We start from the raw sequence: 20,169 nt of genomic DNA on the forward strand, positions 1-20,169 counted from the left end.
AAAAGTTGTTTTTTTCCAGCACAAGAACATTGATTTATAATTTTTTTTAAAAAACATTTAAAAATAAACTGCAATTTTTTTTTAAATTTGATGCGGTAAACAAAAATGGCTTCAATTATTTTAAGGTTTTTACTGCTGGTTTAAACAGGACAAGAAATATGAGTTGTTTTTATAGTACACATACAGTATGTCTGTAGTGATTTATATTTGTTATAGATATAAATAATGTAAGAAAGAGTGAGCAATTTATGTGCTGTATTTTATTTGTAGTAAAAAATGTTAAGTTGCTCTATAGAACCATTTAAGGGGAAGGTTCAAGCCTGGACTCAATCATATCCACCACGATAAGAAGAATAAACCTAACGGAGAGGTCCTAATTTTCCTCCCTTTCGTTTGGATAAATCCCAAAGCCAGCAGCCCTCCACGAAGCCTGAGCAGTCCAAGGGAACTTGGAAACCGTCTCAATCTTGGAATAAATCCAAGCAGAACAAGAAGCCCGCCAAAACTAAATTGGCATGAAGGGGCGGCCCCAGATCCGTTGCTGGATCATGTTGGGGGCAGACTATCTCTTTTTGTGGAGGCTTGGCTTGGGGATGTACAAGACCCTTGGGTTCTGGATCCTCCCTGGGAGTAATTGTGCCGGTACCTCTAGCAAAGAGAGGTCTGGGGTACCACTCAAACCTTTTTGTGGTCCCAAAGAAGGAGGGTACGTTTTGCCCGATTCTATACCTAAAGTGCTTAAACATGTTCCTGTTGGTCCTATCGTTCAATATGGAGACGATAAGGTCCATTCTGCCCTTAGTTCAAGAGGGACAGTTCATGACTACAATAGACTTGAAGGATGCTTACCTTCATGTGCCAATACACAAGGATTGCTTCAAGTTCTTAAGATTTACGTTTCTGGACCACCACTTTCAGTTTGTTGCTCTTCCATTTGGGCTAGCTACTGCCCCAATAGTCTTTACAAAGGTTTGGGGGGCTCTGCTTGCGGTGGCGAGTTCCAGAGGTATTAAAGTAGCGTCATACTTGGACGACATTCTGGTTCAGGCTCCATCCTGTTGGCTGGCAGAGGACCATTCAAGAACTCTTCTACTTCTTCTTCTTCAATATCATGGATGAAAGATAAACTTAGGAAAGAGTTTTCTGGTTCCCAGTACCAGGGTGTAGTTCCTGCGTACGATAATAGATTCCATATCCATGAGGATATTTCTTACAGACCAGAGACGTTGTAAAATTACTTCCAATTGTCTTGCCCTCCAGACCTCCTTAAAGCCCTCTGTGGCCCAGTGTATGGAGGTAATTGGACTTATGGTGTCCAGCATAGATGTCATACCATTTGCCAGATTCCATCTCAGACCTCTTCAGCTGTGCATGCTGAGGCATTGGAACAGCTACCACTCGGATCTGCCTCAATAGATTTCTCTGGAACAACCGGTCGAGAGAATCGCTCTCCTGGTGGCTCTGTCCAGATCACCTGTCCCAAGGGACATCCTTCTTGAGACCATCCTGGGAGATTGTGAATACAGACGCAAGTCTATCAGGATGGGGAGCTGTTTGGGGTGCCAGGAAGGCACAGGGTCTGTGGACTTGAGAGGAATCTCTCCTCCCGATCAATATTTTGGAACTTTGAGCGATTATCAATGCTCTGAAGGCTTGACCTCTTCTGGGTTTGTCCCAGTTTATCAGATTCCAATCGGACAACATTACCTTGGTGGCTTACATCAACCATCAGGGAGGAACGAGGAGCTCCCTAGCAATGAGGGAAGTATCTCGGATTCTGGAATGGGCGAAGGCCCACAACTGCTCACTGTCAGCAATCCACAATCCGGGTGTAGACATCAGGGAAGTGGATTTTCTCAGCAGACAATCGTTTTATCCGGGGGAATGGTCTCTCCATCCCGAGGTGTTTGCGGAGATTTGCAACAGATGGGGGACGCCGGAGATAGATCTCATGGCGTCCCAACTCAATACCGAGCTACCCAGATACGGGTCGTGGTCCAGGGATCCTCAGGCAGAGCTGATAGATGCATTAGCAGTGCCTTGGAGGTTCAGCCTTGTTTACATTTTTCCACCGTTACCACTTATACCTCGTGTAGTGGCCCGCATCAAGCAGGAGCAAGCTTCAGCTATTCTAATTGCTCTATCGTGGCCGCAAAGTATGTGATTTGCGGATCTGGTGGGGATGTCTTCATCTCCTCCATGGAGGTTACCTTGTCGCAGGGATCTGCTGGAACAGGGACCTTTTGTTCCTCAGAATCTAGATTCTCTGAAGTTGACTGTGTGGAGATTGAACGTTTAGTCCTAGCCAAGAGAGTTTTTTCTGAGAGAGTGATTGATACTCTCATTCAAGCTAGAAAGCCAGTCACTCGTCGTATCTATCATAAGGTGTGGAGGACCTACTAATTCTGGTGTGAAGAGCGTGGATTCCCCTGGCATAAGGTCAAGGTGTCCAGGATTCTTTCCTTTCTCCAAGATGGTTTAGAGAATGGACTCCTTACCTGGTTTTTCATGCTGATAAAGCTGTTCTTAGTACTGGGTTGGGGTTTCTCCCTAAGGTTGTGTCTGTTTGCAACATAAATCAGGAGATTGTGGTTCCTTACTTGTGTCCCAATCCTTCTACTTCAAAGGAATGATTACTTCATAATTTGGATGTGGTTCGGGCTTTGAAATTCTATCTTCAGGCTACGAAGGAATTGTCCTTGTTTGTTGTCTATTCTGGGAAGCGTAGAGGGCAGAAGGCTTCTTCCACTTCTCTATCCTTTTGGTTGAGGAGCATTATTCGCTTGGCATATGAATCAGCTGGACATAAGCCTCCTCAGAGGATTACGGCTCATTCAAGTATAGCTGTGGCCTCACCTTGGGCCTTCAAGAATGAGGCCTCTATGGAGCAGATTTGTAGTGCTTCTACCTGGTCCTCCTTACATACCTTTTCAACATTTTACAAAATTGACGTTTTTGCTTTGGCTGAAGCAGCTTTTGGGCAAAAGGTTTTGCAGGCTGTGGTGCCCTCAGAATAGGATCCCCGTCTCTTTTTACCCTTCCGTTTTCATTCAGTGTCCTCTAGAGCTTGAGTATATGTTTCCCACAAGTAATAAATGAAGCTGTGGACTCTCATCATATTAAGAAGGAAAACATAAATTATGCTTACCAGATAATTTCCTTTTCTTCTGTATTAGAAGAGTCCAGGGCCCTCGCCCGTTTTCTCCGTTGGGTGGACCTAAATTTTAGTTATTCTTCTGGCACCTTTTATTCCCTGATATTTCTCCTACTGTTCCTTGTTCCCTCGGCAGAATGACTGGGGGATGAGGGGAGTGGGGGAGGTATTTAAGCCTTTGGCTGGGGTGTCTTTGCCTCCTCCTGGTGGCCAGGTTCTGTATTTTCCACAAGTAATGAATGAAGCCGTGGACGCTCCTCATACAAAAGGAAATTATCTCGTAAGCATAATTTATGTTTTTTGCAGGTAGAAAGACAGAGCAGGTCAGACTCAAACCCAAAGTCTGTCCAATCAGCAATATAACAGTTAAGGGCAAGACAAAAGAGCAGTTCAGATAGCCAAGCAAGGAGTCAATGCCAGTAATCTGTCCAATCTGCAAACATAGCAGGTAAGGGCAAGATAAAAGACCAGTCCATATAGCCAAGCCAAGGGTCAATGCCAATAATCAGTCCAATAAGCAAAAGACAAGAGGAAGGCAAAAGAACAGCACTTATAGCCAAGCCAGGAGTCAAGGATCCTAAAACAAATAGGGTATAAGGCATAATAGCAAATACAGAATGTCAGGAAACACAGACACAAAGTGCAGCAATGTCCAATCACTGATTAAAGTGAGTTGCAGGGCTTTTATAGGGAAAGACTCCTCCTTTGGGAGTGGTTGAGCAGGATGAGAACCAATACAAAGTGTACACCCTTTGTAAATAACTGCACCTTTACCTCGATTAGCTTGTAGTATCTGCCATTCGCCACAGGTTAGTGGAGTTCACGTTCCCTATTCCTTACCATATTTATGTGCTTTGTGCCCCAAGCTTGGGGACTGGATTAGTGAAAACACAAGCAAAGACACAGCAGATGACAAAGAGGTAAGCGAGGTTGAGAGGAAAAGACCTTCAGAGTGAGATACTAGCACAATGAACAGACTCTTATTGCAAAAGGGTTTATAAGAGAGTTTTAATTAAGAGACTTTATAATAACAGACTTTTCATTAGTTTTTCAATAAGGTGTTTGAATGTAAGATTCAAGAGGGAATTCCCATGGTAAAGTTCTGTATGAGGCCACCGGTGGATTATTTATTCTTATTTCCATAATTCTTTTTATACTGTTAAAATGTGTAATATAATTTATGACTGTGATTGTGGATATATTTTGTTTTTAGTGCACTTTTTTTCTTCTCTTGTGTCTGGGACAGGACTGGTCCATTCAAGTTGCTATTATCACATATTCTATTGAATAGGAATCATTTGTGTTTTGTGCTTTTATCCTTTGTTGAAAAGCATACCTATGTAGATTTAGGAGCAGCAATGCACTTCTTGGAGCTAGCTAGTGATTGCTGCTCATATATGCCTCGTCATTGGCGTCAGATTTGTTCGGTTAGCTTCCCAGTAGTGCATTGCTGCCCTCAGTCTACTCTACAAGAAAGGATATCAAGACAATAAAATAAATGTAAATGTTTTGTTGAGACTGCATGTTCTATCATAAAAGTTACATTTTTTACTTTTCTGTCCCTTTAAACCCTTAACTCAAAATGACATATATATTGGTCATGCGGTACTGTGCCTATCATACCGCATGACATATATATACTTTGGAGCTTCAGGAAGCTGGAGTCCCTGAGCCTATTGGTGCTTCGGTTCCATATGAAGGCAGATGCCTGATCGTTACAGACACAGTGTGTGTCACCATCTGTAACAATCATCTGCTGGTGCCGGTGGGAGGTGTGAGTGAGAAACCGGGAGGCGGGTGGTCGGTCCAGCCCTACACCACAGAAAATAAAATGAAGGGAGAGGGAGGGAGGGAGGGAGGTAGGGATGGGGAGCTGCACTACAGAAAAACAATTGCTGGGGGGGGAGGACTACTACACTATAGAAAAACAAAACAAAAACCATATGTATAGGTACTGGCACACATCTGCCAGTACTAAAGATGGCCAAAATCAGTGGGAGGGGGAGGGTTAGAGAGCTATTTGGGGGGGACCAGGGAGGTGGGAGGTTGAGGCGGATCACTACACTGCAGGAAAAAAAAAGACATATTAAAAAAACAAAACTAAAAAAAAAACAACTAAACTGCATACTGGCACATTGTCTGCCAGTACCTATGATGGTGGTAACCAGTGGAGGGTGAGGGAGGGAAGAGAGCTGTTAAGTAGGGATCAAGGGGTGGGAGGTGTCCGGTGTGTGGGTAATCTCTACACTGCAGATAAAATTAACCTTGCAAGTTACTTCATTAACCCCTTCACTGCTGGGAATAATAGAAGTGTGGTGCGTGGCTGCATTTAGCGGCATGCTAACTACTAAAAAGCAATGGCAAAGCCATTTATGTCTGCTATATCTTAACAAGGGGAGAAGCTTTTAAAATAATTTGTGTTGTGATTGCACAAGCAGTATTTAAATAATTTAAGTTAGAAACCCAAAATTTGTGAAATGGTGGTATGAAATTTATCAAAATGGGCCCCATCACTGGTTTTCAAACCTGTCCTCAGGCCTCTCTAACAGACCACATTTTGAGGATATCTGAACTGAAGCACAGGTGAAATAATCAGCTGATTAGTAAATATGGTTATTCTACCTGCTCTCACCCAAGGTAATGCTGAAAACCTGACCTGTTGGAAAGACCTGAGAACAGGTTTGAAAACCAGTGGCCTACTTAAAAAAATATATTTTTTTTGAAAGGTAAATAAAAAAACAAGGCTCTATTTCTGTTTAAATGGAGTGATAGCAAAAATGCTAAAACTTCTCCGGTATTTTGGCCAAGATTCCTGGTAGTGAATGGGTTAATGGATGCTAAAATGTTACACTTAATTCTTCAATATTTAAACAACCAATATAACAAAAACATATATCTGTATAGTATTAGCACGTTATTTTTTTATTTGAATACATAATTCTATCTAGCATTTATTTAGGGTCAGATTACAAGTGGAGCACTAAATATCGCTTGCGCACAAGCAAAATTAGCTCTCCATTGAGTAATTCCAGTGCACGCTAATGTATTAAAAGTTAAGTGCAATGCGAACATGAGTTCACATTCGCATTGCTAGGAAGCATCGTGCATCATAACCTAAGCGCAGCGAAGGGGCTAAGTAATTCAGCGATGACAGCAAATATAAATATATATGTATAAGATTATATACATATATATTTATGTGCTTATATGAGCATATACACATATTAACACATTAATATATATGTATATAAGCATATACATATATATATATTTACAGAGAACACACAGTTCCCATAGACAGCAATGTAAAGGCACTTTTCACCCCACTCCCGCCAACTTTAATCCCAAAATACTGCCTTAGTGCAGTTATTTTATTAAAAAATAAGAATGGTACAATTTTTGTTTTTTAATGAAATACATTACACTGTATTTTCGGGGCATATTTATAAAATTAACCAGAGATCTCTGGTTATTTTAGAAGAGCTAATTGCTACCACAAGCTTGCGTTAGCAATAACCAGTCACATGTAATGGCTGGTTAATTATTGCGCGCCCACAAATGGGCAAATTTTCTCATTTGCGGGCGCACAATAAATTAGCAATCCATTTGTAATCTAGCCCTTAGTGTTTAATGTCCATTTACTGCACATTGTTTGTACTTATCTCTGCAGTGTAATCCTGACATAAATCAGATCATTTACCTTCTCTTATCATGCTTGGTTAAGGTTCATTACTCCAAATGAACAAATACTAAACTATCCTACTTCAATTGAAACATTTTAAAGTAATGTGGAGTTTTTTGGCAATGAGAACAATACAGTTTTAGCATCTCACATTTACTTAATCTATGTTTGAGTTGTTCTCATCCATCATATCAGAGCAAGAATGTCATACTCATAAGGCAACAAATTTGAAACAGTAGAATCCTCTCTTTTCTATGAAGGAGATGACAAGGGGCAAGTTTTATGTTTTTTTGTGTCTATTGCTATGCTTCCCCCCCACACACACACACTTAATATTTACTGTTTTATTACATTGTAGGTATGCAAGAGGCCTCTTTAAAACTCACAGAGTCTCTCCATGAAGTTTATGAACCAGAGTGGTATGGAAGAGATGATGTAAAATTGGTGGGCGAGGTAAGAACGTTAATATATACTGTATTTTACAAGTTGTTCTTTAAAAGATATAATTGAAAGACATATATATGCCAAAAAAGCTAATAATACCTTTGAAACTGTCTGTGAAATTCTATATTTAAGTGAAATTAACATTTCATCACACATTTTTGTAATTTATTTTCTTAATTTACAATGTGAAAACTAAAAATAGGATTACGTTTTTAATACAAAAAGTGTCACTTGTACATATTAGATTCAGCAGTACACATCATTAGAAGTGCCTAAGGGGGATATTTATCAAAGGTCTGTCGGACCTGATCCGACAGTGCGGATCAGGTCCGACAGACCTCGCTGAATGCGGAGAGCAATACACTCTCCGTATTCAGCATAGCACCAGCAGTTCTTGTGAGCTGCTGGTGTAACGCCGCCCCCTGCAGACTCGCGGCCAATCGGCCGCCAGCAGGGGGGTGTCAATCAAGGCGATCTCTGTCCGCCTGAAACAAAATAAAATGTAATATTAAACCTATAGGAGCTGGGGATCATGGGAATACTATACATGAATATACAATGTTTTATTTATATGTATTTTATTGTAAAATTCTATAATATGTATTTTAACCCCTTGACCAAATATGACATATAAAAGCCATGCGGTACGAAGCCCATTGTACCGCATAACGTATATACGTTGCAGCTGAAGGAAGCTCCAGTGGTCTCAACTGTCAAGCTCTTCCTGAATAGCAGGCATCTGTCTGCATTTGGAAACGGAGCACAATCGGTGCTCTGGTTCCATATGTAGACAGATACCAGATCGTTACAGACAGTGACACTGTATGTATCACCGTCTGTAAAGATCATCTGCTGGTGCTGGCGGGAGGTTTGGGAGGGCATATCCTACACTACTGGGAGCTTGCTGGTGAGTGGCTACACACATTTGTCTCATGTGATTGGCTCACTAGATGTGTTCAGCTAGCTCCCAGTAGTGCATTTCTACTCCTTCAGCAAAGGATAAGAAGAGACTGAAGCAAATTTGATAATATAGGTAAATTAGAAGCTTGTTTAAAATTGTATGTTGTATCTGAATCATGAAAAAACATTGGGGTTTCATGTCCCTTAAAGTGGATCCTGCAGGACTTTAAACTCTGAACCTTACACAGAAATTGTTGGATCAGTACAGGATCTCATTTAAATCTCTCCCTAACTGGCCACAGAAAATAAGATATGATAAACTAATAAAATATTTAGCAATGCAGTACTTAGTGATTTATACTATGTGTAACAAAACACTTAGATGTCCCATTAATATAAAGCTAAGTTTACAATCTGTTTATGAGTTAATTGTTGACAAAAAGTATAAATAGTAGATAGATATTGGGATTATTTCAGAATTCGTTATTTGCTAGTGAAACAAATGCAGAAAATGGCTGCGGTCTGTAGCATTTGGCTAATTTTGGCACTGGATTTATTAGAATATCTGTGCTACTCTAAGAAATCTGGCACTGAAATGAGCTGAAAAGCAGCAGACCAAGGCTATTTTCAGCATTCATTATTTATTAGTGACATATATAATACACAGTTTATTTTTTTATAAATTCGATTACTACAATTCATAATAGTTAACATTTTTTTTTTATTTCATTGCAGAAATGTGACGTACTGTGGGAAGACTTTCATCAGAAATTAGTGGATGGCGCATTGTTAACACTTGATACATATTTAGGACAGTTTCCTGATATTAAAGTATGTAAACAATTAAAAATACATGTTACTCTGAAATTTACCATGGTGACGAATATTTTTTTAGTCTGTGATGGTCAAGTTCCTAACACGTGGTGGGCACAGATAAATATAAATACACTAATAATAATATTTTCTAAAAATGTCTGCCTGATTTAGATAAGGTTGCATGGTACCCTTTGTCTGCTGCTCTATACTCCAGACGGCTCTTTTGGATTTGTGGCCATCTTGTTTGCCCCTCACCAGAAGCCCCTAAAGCCCACATTTCCTTCTTAATACAGGGAGTCCACAGCTGCATTCCTTACTTATGGGAAATACTGAACCTGGCCACCAGGAGGAGACAAAGACACCCCAGCCAAAGGCTTAAATACCCCCCCCCCCCCCACTTCCCTCATCCCCCAGTCATTCTTTGCCTTTCATCACACGAGGTTGGCAGAGAAGTGTTAGAAGATTCAGAGTAGTTCCTTATGAAGGGTATCTACCCTTCAAAATGGGACTGGAGTTTTAAGTAGTCTTGTCAGGCTCTCAGTCAGAGCATTGATGAAAGTTAGAGTCTAGAGATGGAGGGAGAGTCTTTCTGCGAAACCATCCAGACTCATATTAACAGCTCCTAAGCAATCAGTGTTGACAAGTTTCACTGTCTGCTTTTTATCTCTCAAGTCCATGTCAGAAGCTATGCTACAGTCACACTTGAAGGACTGCGTGTCTGTTCCACGGCATAGATTCCGGTAAGATCGTTTCATTTTTACACATATGTAATGCTAGAAGACAGGGTCACAGTGGGACTCCTTTATTTTTATGGAATCAAGGGTTAATATCTCCTGAGGGGGATTGTTGTACAGGTGGGTGTTAATCATATTTGTTTATGTGATTTATGCTGCTTATATGTGTTAGATGTGTTGGGCTCATAGGCTGATATGGAACGTACAGGTTGCTCTTTTATTTTGAGAGCTGCGCAGTTTTATTAAGCTTGGCGCACTTTACCTTTAGCAGTGGCGGTCCTGCATTGCGCATTGTGTGACCGGGAGTGGTCACGGTCTCCATTTCATAGGTAGACTTCAAATCTCAGCCTTCCAGGGCAGTTTTTTCTTCTTTTGATCCTGTCTTCCAGACAGACAGAAGGAAGCCAATTTAGGTGGATACAGTTTTTTTATTTGTTCTCCTTTGGAGTCATTGGGCCTATTGCAATGAGGTTTGGATATTATTCAAACCGTTTTTTCAAGGTCCCATAGAGGGAGGGGACTCTCGTCCTATTTGGGTCCTAAAGTGGTTAAGCAAGCTTTTCATGCCTCCTCGTTCTAGAGGGAGACTATAAGGTCCACTCTACCCTTGGTTCGAGTAGAGCAGTGCAGGACCACTGTTGAGGAAGGATATCATACCTTTTCATTCCTCTCCAGGGATTATTTCCGGTTCCTAAGGTTCTCATTTCTGGATCAGCACTCCAGTACATTGCTCCTTCCATTTTGGTCTTGCTACTGCTTGTAAGTTTTCCTTTGGCAGTGACCAGAATCCAGATCTGGCGGTAGCTTCTCTTGTTTAGATGATTCTAGTTCATCCACCATCGTCTCCTCTAATAGAAGACCATTAGAGATTTCATTTGTCTTTTTCGATCTTTAGGGATGGAAGTATATATAGACCTGAGTTCTTGGGTGTAGGCACCAGGGTGGATTCCTGGATGCTAATTTAGTCTTCATAGACATGGAGACACTTCTATCGGACTTGGGAAGTTATGAGTTAGCTTCATCAGGTGATGCCCTCCAGACCTCCTTCAGGCCATCGCTGGCTCTGTGTTGGCTGGTGTGGATTTGTCATGGGGTCCATCTTGGGATTCATTCCTTTTACCAGGTCTCACCTCAGCAGAGGCTCGATGTATGCTGAGACAGTGGAGCGGCACTGTTTTGAATCTGTCTTAGCAGATTTCCTTGGACTACTGATTGAGAGAGTTGCTCTTTAGTGTCTTTGTCCAGATCTCCTTGTCCTGAGGGACATTTTTCATATTCCTCCGGAGCGGTTTTTACTTTGGTCATAGTCCGTCAGGATGGTGAGAGCATGCCAAGAGGGCATGAGGTCCATGGAATTAGGAAGTTTCCCTGCCGTTTAACTTTATAGATCTTCAGGCAATCCCTTTGTTCTGAGGGTTTATTCTACTTGGTTTGTCCCAGTCCATAGATTCTGGTCTGTCTTCGAGAGACTCCCTAGCAATGAGGGTAGTATCTCGGGTTTGGTAGAGGGCGGAAGCCCACTACTGCTCGCTGTTAGCGATCCACTCTCCAGGTGGGGTCACCCGGGACGGATGTTCTCTTCAGACATTCCCTTTTTCTGGTGATATGGTCTCCATCCAAGGGGTGGCTGGTTATTTGTAACTAAAATGGGTCCCCAGATGAAAATCTCAGGATGTCCCATCTCTACACCAAGTTCCACAGTTAGGTTGTGGTTCAGGGATCCTCAGGTGGAGCTAATGGATGCATTAGCAGTGCCTTGGAGGTTTAATACAATTTTTCCTTTTCGACCATATCACTCCTTCCTTGAGTGGTGACTAGAACCTAGCAGGAGCAGGCGTCAGTGATACTGATTGCTCCATTATGGGCGCAAAGATCAGGGTTCGTGTTTTGGTGGGGATGTCATCTTCTCCTCCATGAGGGTTACCTTGTTGCAAGAATCTTCTGCTACAAAGCCCCTTTGATTCATCAAATCTTATTTATCTGTGGCGAACTGCGAGATAACTTTTAGTCTTAGTCAAAAGAGGGCTTTTTGAGAGGTTTTGGTCCTCTCCTTCAAGAGCGTAGCCGGTTCCTCATTATCTATCATGAGGTGTGGAGGTACCCCTTCTTCTGTGAAGAGCGGGGTTCGCCCTTGCACACTATTTAAGTCTGCAAGGACTTTTGCCTTCCTCCAGGAGGGTCTGGAGAAGGGCCTCTTAACTCGTTCCTTGTTGAGACAGTTTTGGTTCTGTCTGTGTTTACTGCACTAGAAGCTCGTTGAGCTTCCGGACGTACAGTTTTTGTTAATGCTCTGCTACGATCAGACCTGTGTGTCGATCAAATGCTCCTTCTTGGAGCTTAGATCTTGTTCTTACTGTTTGGCATCGGACTAATTTTGTACCTATGCATGAGGTTGATTTTAAGTTGTTATCTTGGAAGATTCCTTCCGTCTAACTATTATTTCTGCGTGCATAAGTCTTTGAGATTCCGACTTTGCTATGTGACCCTGTTTATCTGGTGTTCCATGATAACAAGGCTGTTCTTCGAACCTAGTTAGGATTTCCTACTACGGTTGGGTCAAATCGCAACTTCAATCAAGAAATTGTGGTTCTGTTCTTATGCCCTTTTCCTTCTTCTCGAAGGAAAGTTTTTCTACATAATATGGAGTCGTACCTTTAAGTTCTATTTTCAGGCTACATAGGAATTGACAGATTTTTTTCTCTGTTTGTTATCTATCTGGGAAGCATAAGGGTCTGAAGGCGTCTTCAACTTCCTTATCTTTTAGTTGTGGAGAATCATCTGCTTGGCATATGTGACAGCAGGACACAAGTCTCATCAGAGGATTATGGCTCATTCCTCGAGAACAGTGACGTCCTCTTAGGTCTTCTAAAATGAGGCCTCTATGGATCAGATTGGTAGGGTGGCTGCCTGTTCCTCCTTACATTTCTTTTCCTAAAACTTTTTAACAAGTTTTTGCTTCTGTTGAAGCAGCCTTCGGGAGAAAGGGTTTTGCAGGCTGTGGTGCCCTCAGATGGGGGCCGCCTCTCCTTATTGCCCTCCTGTTAGCATTCAGTGTCCTCTAGAGCTTTGATATAATTTCCTATAAGTAAGGAATGCAGCTGTGGACTCTCCCTGTATTAAGAAGGAAAACATAAATTATGCTTACCAGATAATTTCCTTTCCTTCTGTACAGGGAGAGTCCACAGCTCCTGCCGGTGTTCTCCGTTGGGCGGCCCTAAATTTCAAATTGTTCTTCTGGCACCCTTTTTCACCCTGATATTTCTCCTACTATTCCTTGTTCCCTCGGCAGAATTACTGGGGGATGAGGGAAGTGGGGGGGTGTATTTGCCTCCTCCTGGTGGCAAGGGTCAGTATTTCCCATAAGTAAGGAATGCAGCTGTGGACTCTCCCTGTACAGAAGGAAAGGAAATTATCTGGTAAGCATAATTTATATTTTTTATTTCTGCTTTTTCACACGTGCCTAAAAAACAAATGCAGAGGGCCACATTTGACCCATGGGCCTTCAGTGGGCCATTTGTGATTTAAATAATAACATACAGGTATTACATTTTATTGTAAAATATGATGACTGACTATGAAAACTTGAAAACTATCATTTTACAAGAGTTTGAAAATGTTACATCAGTATTAATTGTTATAATATTCACAATAAATTGCAATGGATCTTAACATTAATTAGCAACTGAATGTTTCCATGGCAATACTGGCTCTCCTTTTGAATGCAGCTGACGTTAACCAGTATTTTAACATCAGCACATCTACTCAATTATAGCTAAAAGGCTGACAAGATTGGATTTAATTATACTATCTTGTATCACACCCCCTTCTTAGGCTGAGGTCTATGTAACGGATTTCAAAATCATTTTACATTCTAATGTCAAATATTATTTTGATAGAGATATTGTAATACATCAGAAAAAATGTCAAAGCCTGAATCAATCCTGTAAATAAATGAGGTTGTCAATTTAACATTATATAAAACAATATTAGCGGGGGGGGGTATTTTTGGTAGAAAAGATATTCTAAAGTTTCCACTAACAAGTTAGTGGGGGCAGCACTGAAGGAAACATTAACCACTGAACATAAAATAATTGTAGGACAGTAAGAGCTCCGGAACCTTACATAGAAAAACTTTGAGCTCAAGACTATAGGCCTGTTTGGTCGTATATTCAAATCCTTATGTATTTTGTGCAGCTAGTGAAAACTGGGTACAATTGGAAATTCAGGTACCAAGTGTTACATTTGATTCTCAGATACCCAAAGTGACTGATTCTTCAACCAGTTTCTGAAGTTCTTTTCTACGTTTTCCAGTAGGATCAAATGATAGCTTTCTATGGGTTTGTTTTATGTGCCAACTGTCTGTCAATTGATACATGTTATCATAAAAGCTAATATACAACTATATAAAAGCAAAATTATAATAATCAGTAAGGGGCCACATACCTATAATACACTTTGGTGTTTCTCCCATATACTGCACCCCAGTACCACAAGGAATTCCTCCTTAAGATTCATCATACCATAAACCTATAAACTCCACCTTAAAAAAACAACAACAATGTAAATAAACTCATTAACTGATCATATGCTTACAATATGAATTCATGACTTCTTGACCACAAGTATTGGAAAAGTTTATTTGAGTCACAATGTTAAAGGGACAGTCTACACTATAATTTTTTTTTTAATAAAAAGGTAGATAACCCCTTTATTACCCATTCCCCAGTTTTGCAGAACCAACACTGTTATATTAATACACTTTTTACCTCTGTAATTACCTTGTATCTAAGCATCTTCTGACAGCCCCCTGACCACATGACTTTTTATTTATTATCTATTGACTTGTACTGTGTTGTGCTAACTCTTAAATAACTCCATGGGACAGAGCACAATGTTATCCATATGGCCCAAGTGAACTATCAGTCTTCTGTTGTGAAAAGCAAATAAAAAAGCATGCGATAAGAGGCTGTCTGTAGTGGCTTAGAAACAGGCAGACATTAAGAGGTTTAAATGTTATAAAGTATATTAATATAACAATGTTGGTTGTGCAAAGCTGGGGAGTATTAGTAAAGGCATTATCTATTTTTTTAAACAATAACAATTTTAGTGTTGACTGTCCCTTTAAGTGTAAAAAATGTTCATTGTCCAAGGTTATCCAAAACATGACTAAAATAGGACTGAACGAACTGATTGTAATAACTCTCTTAACAGAATCGAATTGCCAAAAGGAGCAGAAAGCTAGTTGACTATGACAGTGCAAGACACCATCTGGAGGCCTTACAGAATGCTAAGAGGAGAGATGAAGGAAGAATCTCTAAGGTTAGAACTAATTAGCTATTTTATATATTCACTTTACTTTTGGATTTCTCTAAAGAGTTAACTTTAGTGGAAAAGTATATGCTCTTTAAATGTTTCATAGATTCATAGGGGCCGATTTATCAAGCCGTCAATCGGCCCCAATGTACCTGTTTCTGCGGGAGCCTTCAGGCTTGCCGGAAAGAGGAGTTAAGAAGCAGCGGTCTTAAGACCGCTGCTCCTTAACTCGTCCGCCACCTCTGAGTAGTCAGCCCGATCGGATACGATTGGGTTGATTGACACCCCCTTCTACCCAAATGTGCAGGGGGCAGCATTGCGCAAGCATTTCTAGTGAAATGCTTGTGCAATAATAAATACCAACAGCGTATGCTGTCAGCATTTATCGATGTGCGGCGGACATGATCTGCTACAGTGGATCATGTCCGTCCGCACATTGATAATTCGACCCCATAGAGTTACGTTAATACATTTTGAACATCCATTTGAAACAGCAAACATTTAATGTTTAGCAAACATTAGAAAGTCAATTAAAACAATGAATATGACCAGCATTCATTAAATGGAATGAATGTGGTGAAACATTTGTCCATTCCCACTATTCTGTCCTCTGAATGGGGAAATCATGCCTCTACCTGTAGCAGTTTTAACTTCACTAGACATATTCAACTCAATTTGGCCTAATATAAGCTTATCATATATAAGCTTATTATTCAGCGCTGCGGAATCTGTTGGCGCTCTACAAATACCTGATAATAATAATTATCACACACACTATTTCACTGTATTCCATACATTTAGCTGCACACATGCTTATTTATCTACTTATATTTTGAGTTAAAAAAACAACTTAAAAGGGATATGAAACCCAAACATTTTCTTTCATGATTCAGATAGAGCATGCAATTTTAAACACTTTTCTAATTTATTTCTATTATAACTTTTTCTTTTTCTTTTAGTATCTTTTGTTGAAAAGCACTATATGGCAGCAATTTTGCAAGAATGTTATCCATTTGCAAGAGCTCTAGATGGCAGCACTATTTCCTGCTATGTAGTGCTCCAGACAACTACCTAGGTATCGCTTCAACACAGAATATCATAGGAATGAAGCAAATTTGATTATAGAAGTAAATTGGAAACTTTTTTTTAAATTGTATGTTCTGTCTGAATCACAAAAGAAAATTTTTGGATTTCATATCTCTTTAAAAGTATATATAAAGTAACTCCTAAAAGGAAGAACTAAGAGGATGCGCTGAAATCACTGATGAAATTGGTTTTACCTGTTGGTTTGTGCCCATAGAAAACAATAGGGCTATTGAAAAAAGTGGATGTTATAAAACAAGTGTGAATAATCAAATGTGAACACACTGGTGTATATAAGAAATCATATAAAAACGATTAATCAACAATATATAAAATGCAATGAATCAATATGATAAAAGTTCAGTGTTCAGAGTTCATATCAATATCCAAAATAAACTATATTTTGAAGAAATGTCCAATTCAAAAGCATAAAGGATATAGTGATACTAAGTGCTTAGGTGCTTGGCGTGCTCCTCTTGTGTCCACGGTGTGATGGGTCAGGATGTCTAGAATAAAGAATAAACAAGGGGCGCCAACATAGTGTAAATCGTATACACAACAAAATATAAATGTGAAGTGCAGTGAACTACTCACAAAAGAAGTGGCACCTTAGGTGAATAAGGTGCAAACAGGCGGGCTGACATTCAATAACCAGCAGTCAGTACGCTGGAGGTCTCCCCCAGAGGACCTGTGGAATCTGGACGGGCGGCTGGAGGGTAGCACTGATGATCTTTGGGGCCAAATAGCTGGATAAGTGCTCTGGAAGCTGGTATGTTCTCCCCCACTCTGCTCACACGGTCGAGATCCGTCTCAAAAACTGACAGTGTCAGCATACGAAAGTTCAAAACTGACAGTGTCAGCACACAGAAGTTCAATAATTGGTATCCTATTGAAAGGACAAAGAAACCACAGAAGAACCGGGTTGTGGTTTGAAACAAGCAGTGTTTTATTTGCAACGCGTTTCTCAGTCTATTCAAGACCGTTTCAAAATGATGAAACGGTCTTGAATAGACTGAGAAACGCGTTGCAAATAAAACACTGCTTGTTTCAAACCACAACCCGGTTCTTCTGTGGTTTCTTTGTCCTTTCAATAGGATACCAATTATTGAACTTCTGTGTGCTGACACTGTCAGTTTTGAACTTTCGTATGCTGACACTGTCAGTTTTGAACTTTCGTATGCTGACACTGTCAGTTTTGAACTTTCGTATGCTGACACTGTCAGTTTTTGAGACGGATCTCGACCGTGTGAGCAGAGTGGGGGAGAACATACCAGCTTCCAGAGCACTTATCCAGCTATTTGGCCCCAAAGATCATCAGTGCTACCCTCCAGCCGCCCGTCCAGATTCCACAGGTCCTCTGGGGGAGACCTCCAGCGTACTGACTGCTGGTTATTGAATGTCAGCCCGCCTGTTTGCACCTTATTCACCTAAGGTGCCACTTCTTTTGTGAGTAGTTCACTGCACTTCACATTTATATTTTGTTGTGTATACGATTTACACTATGTTGGCACCCCTTGTTTATTCTTTATCCCTTTAAAAGGTTATGTCGAGAACCTAACAGCTTCATATGAATTTCTTTAAAGAAAAGCTTGCTTCTTAAGTTCTTTTTTTAAATTGTACTGTACATAGCATATTAAAGGGACACTGAACCCAAATTTTTTTCTTTTGTGATTCAGATAGAGCATGCAATTTTAAGCAACTTTCTAATTTACTCCTATTATCAATGTTACTTCATTCTCTTGATATCTTTATTTGAAAAAAAGGCATCTAAGCTTTTTTCTTGGTTCAGGGCTCTGGACAGCAATTTTTGATTGGTGGATGAATTTATCCACCAATCAGCAAGGACAACCTAGGTTGTTCACCAAAAATGGGCCGGCATCTAAACTTACATTCTTGCATTTCAAATAAAGATACAAAGAGAATAAAGAAAATTTGATAATAGGAGTAAATTAGAAAGTTGCTTAAAATTTCATGCTCTATCTGAATCACAAAAGAAAAAATTTGGGTTCAGTGTCCCTTTAACTTTGTCTTGTTACCATTTTTATGTGTTTTGTCATATGTGGTAACACGGAATACAAATTGATGACATTGAGGGTTAAGGTTATCCACATAGGTTAACTATTTTTTATATTAAAGGCGGAAGAAGAATTTCAAAAGGCACAGAAAGTATTTGAAGACTTCAATACAGATTTACAAGAAGAATTGCCTTCCTTATGGTCAAGGTATTTATAATTCTTATGTATTTTTCTGTAAACATTTTATTTAGATCACACTGATTTTTTTCTTTTTTTTCTTTAGATTTAGATTTTTTAATTATTGAATTGACAATTACATATGCAAATGTTTATAAAAATTGCATAAACAAAATGAAGTAATGAAGATACATTCTAAATTTGAAGAAAGACAAAATATATATCAAAAGAAAAAATCAAGTGGAAATGTTGAAGGGACAATAAAGTCAAAAATTTATAATTTATTATTCAAATAGAACATGCAAATGTACAATTTACTTGCATTATCAAAATATGCACAATCTTTTTTATATACACACTTTATGAAGCACTAGCTCCTACTGAGCATGTGCAAGAGTTCACAGAATATACGTATATACATTTGTGATTGGCTGATGGCTGTCAAATGATACAGGATGTAAGGAAAATTGAAGTAACTTGGAAATTTGTCAGAAAAACATCTACTATACATTTGAATTTCAGACTAAAGAAATGATTTATTAAAAAATATTCTATTAAATACAGATATTATTTGAGAAATATTTCAGCTAGTTGTGAGTGAAATCTTGTATTGGCTATAAAGAATTTAGGAAAAATAATATACCTTTTATAAATGTGTAACATTCTATGATTTCCCTCTTAAAATAGTATGTCACCCTTTCTAAGATAGGAGATGATCTCAGCAATGTTGAAACTATTTGTGACAGAACATATTATCTAATAGTTGCAACTTATGTAAGATCAAAATCATGTCTGCAGTTAATCTGTTGTGAGTTGTCATGGTGACAATGTACAATTACTTGCAACAGATATCTGTGGATAACTTGCTCCAAACTATAGGGAGATACTGTCATGGTGCACGTCTTGAACACCATGGAGTCGATTTATCAAGCTGCGGCGGACAGGGGTGCATATACGCGCCCCTGTCTGCCGCAGCTCGCCTCTGGCAGGCTGAATTCCTCTGGCGGAATTCAGCATTGCCCACGAGCTCTATTTTGCGCTTGTGTGCAATCCCGCCCCCTGCCCGTGCACAGCCAATCACGCACGGGCAGGAGCTGTCAATCTCCCCGGTCGGATGAGAACAGTGAAATGGAAATTCGCTACCTTAGAGGTGGTGAAAGGTTAGGAAAGCAGTGGTCTTATGACCGCTGTTTGTTAAATACGGACTGCAGGTTCTCTTGTGAGAATCTGCAGTCGTAGGGGGTTGAAAAAGGTTTGCGAAGCCTTTGATAAACCGACCCCTTTATGGCATCTGTATTTACAACTATTGGGTTCATTTTTGAAGCTGTGAATCCTGCTTTGGAGCCGTTGCAGTGCAGACAGCTGCTTCCTACACACATTGTTCAGGATGACTGACAAGCCCTGGGCTGGACTGGTATTGCTTGTACAATCTTAAATGCTGCCTCACTCCTCATGAATGTGGGATCTCTGTCTGGGAACCTCGTCCAGCCTCAAATTAACACATTTGTCCATAACAGTGTTATACATATAGTACTCATGGCACATGCACACTTCTGTGTGTAATTAGGTGTAAAAAAACAATTTGTTTTATTTATATATATATATATATATATATATATATATATATATATATATATATACAGTCATATATATATATATATACACATACACACATATATATTCATACACACACATATATACAATATATATATATATATATATATATATACACACACACACATACATGTATATATATATATATACATACATACTGTGCATGCATATACACATACACACATATATATTCATACACACACATATATACAGTGTATATATATATATATATATATA

General features: G+C 39.6%; 1 protein-coding gene across 1 annotated transcript in view; it reads left to right on the forward strand.

The window, feature by feature from the left end:
* The window catches only part of AMPH (amphiphysin), a 519,511-nt gene that overhangs the window by 328,773 nt on the left and 170,569 nt on the right, over positions 1 to 20,169 (forward strand). Inside the window, exons 4-7 of the mRNA XM_053714425.1 lie at positions 7,195 to 7,289; positions 8,916 to 9,011; positions 14,942 to 15,049; positions 18,263 to 18,348. Of these exons, the coding sequence (XP_053570400.1) occupies positions 7,195 to 7,289; positions 8,916 to 9,011; positions 14,942 to 15,049; positions 18,263 to 18,348 (385 nt within the window). The remainder of the gene's footprint in view (positions 1 to 7,194; positions 7,290 to 8,915; positions 9,012 to 14,941; positions 15,050 to 18,262; positions 18,349 to 20,169) is intronic.

The sequence above is a fragment of the Bombina bombina genome, chromosome 5, assembly GCF_027579735.1.
Source record: "Bombina bombina isolate aBomBom1 chromosome 5, aBomBom1.pri, whole genome shotgun sequence".
Classification (NCBI taxonomy): Eukaryota; Metazoa; Chordata; class Amphibia; order Anura; family Bombinatoridae; genus Bombina; species Bombina bombina.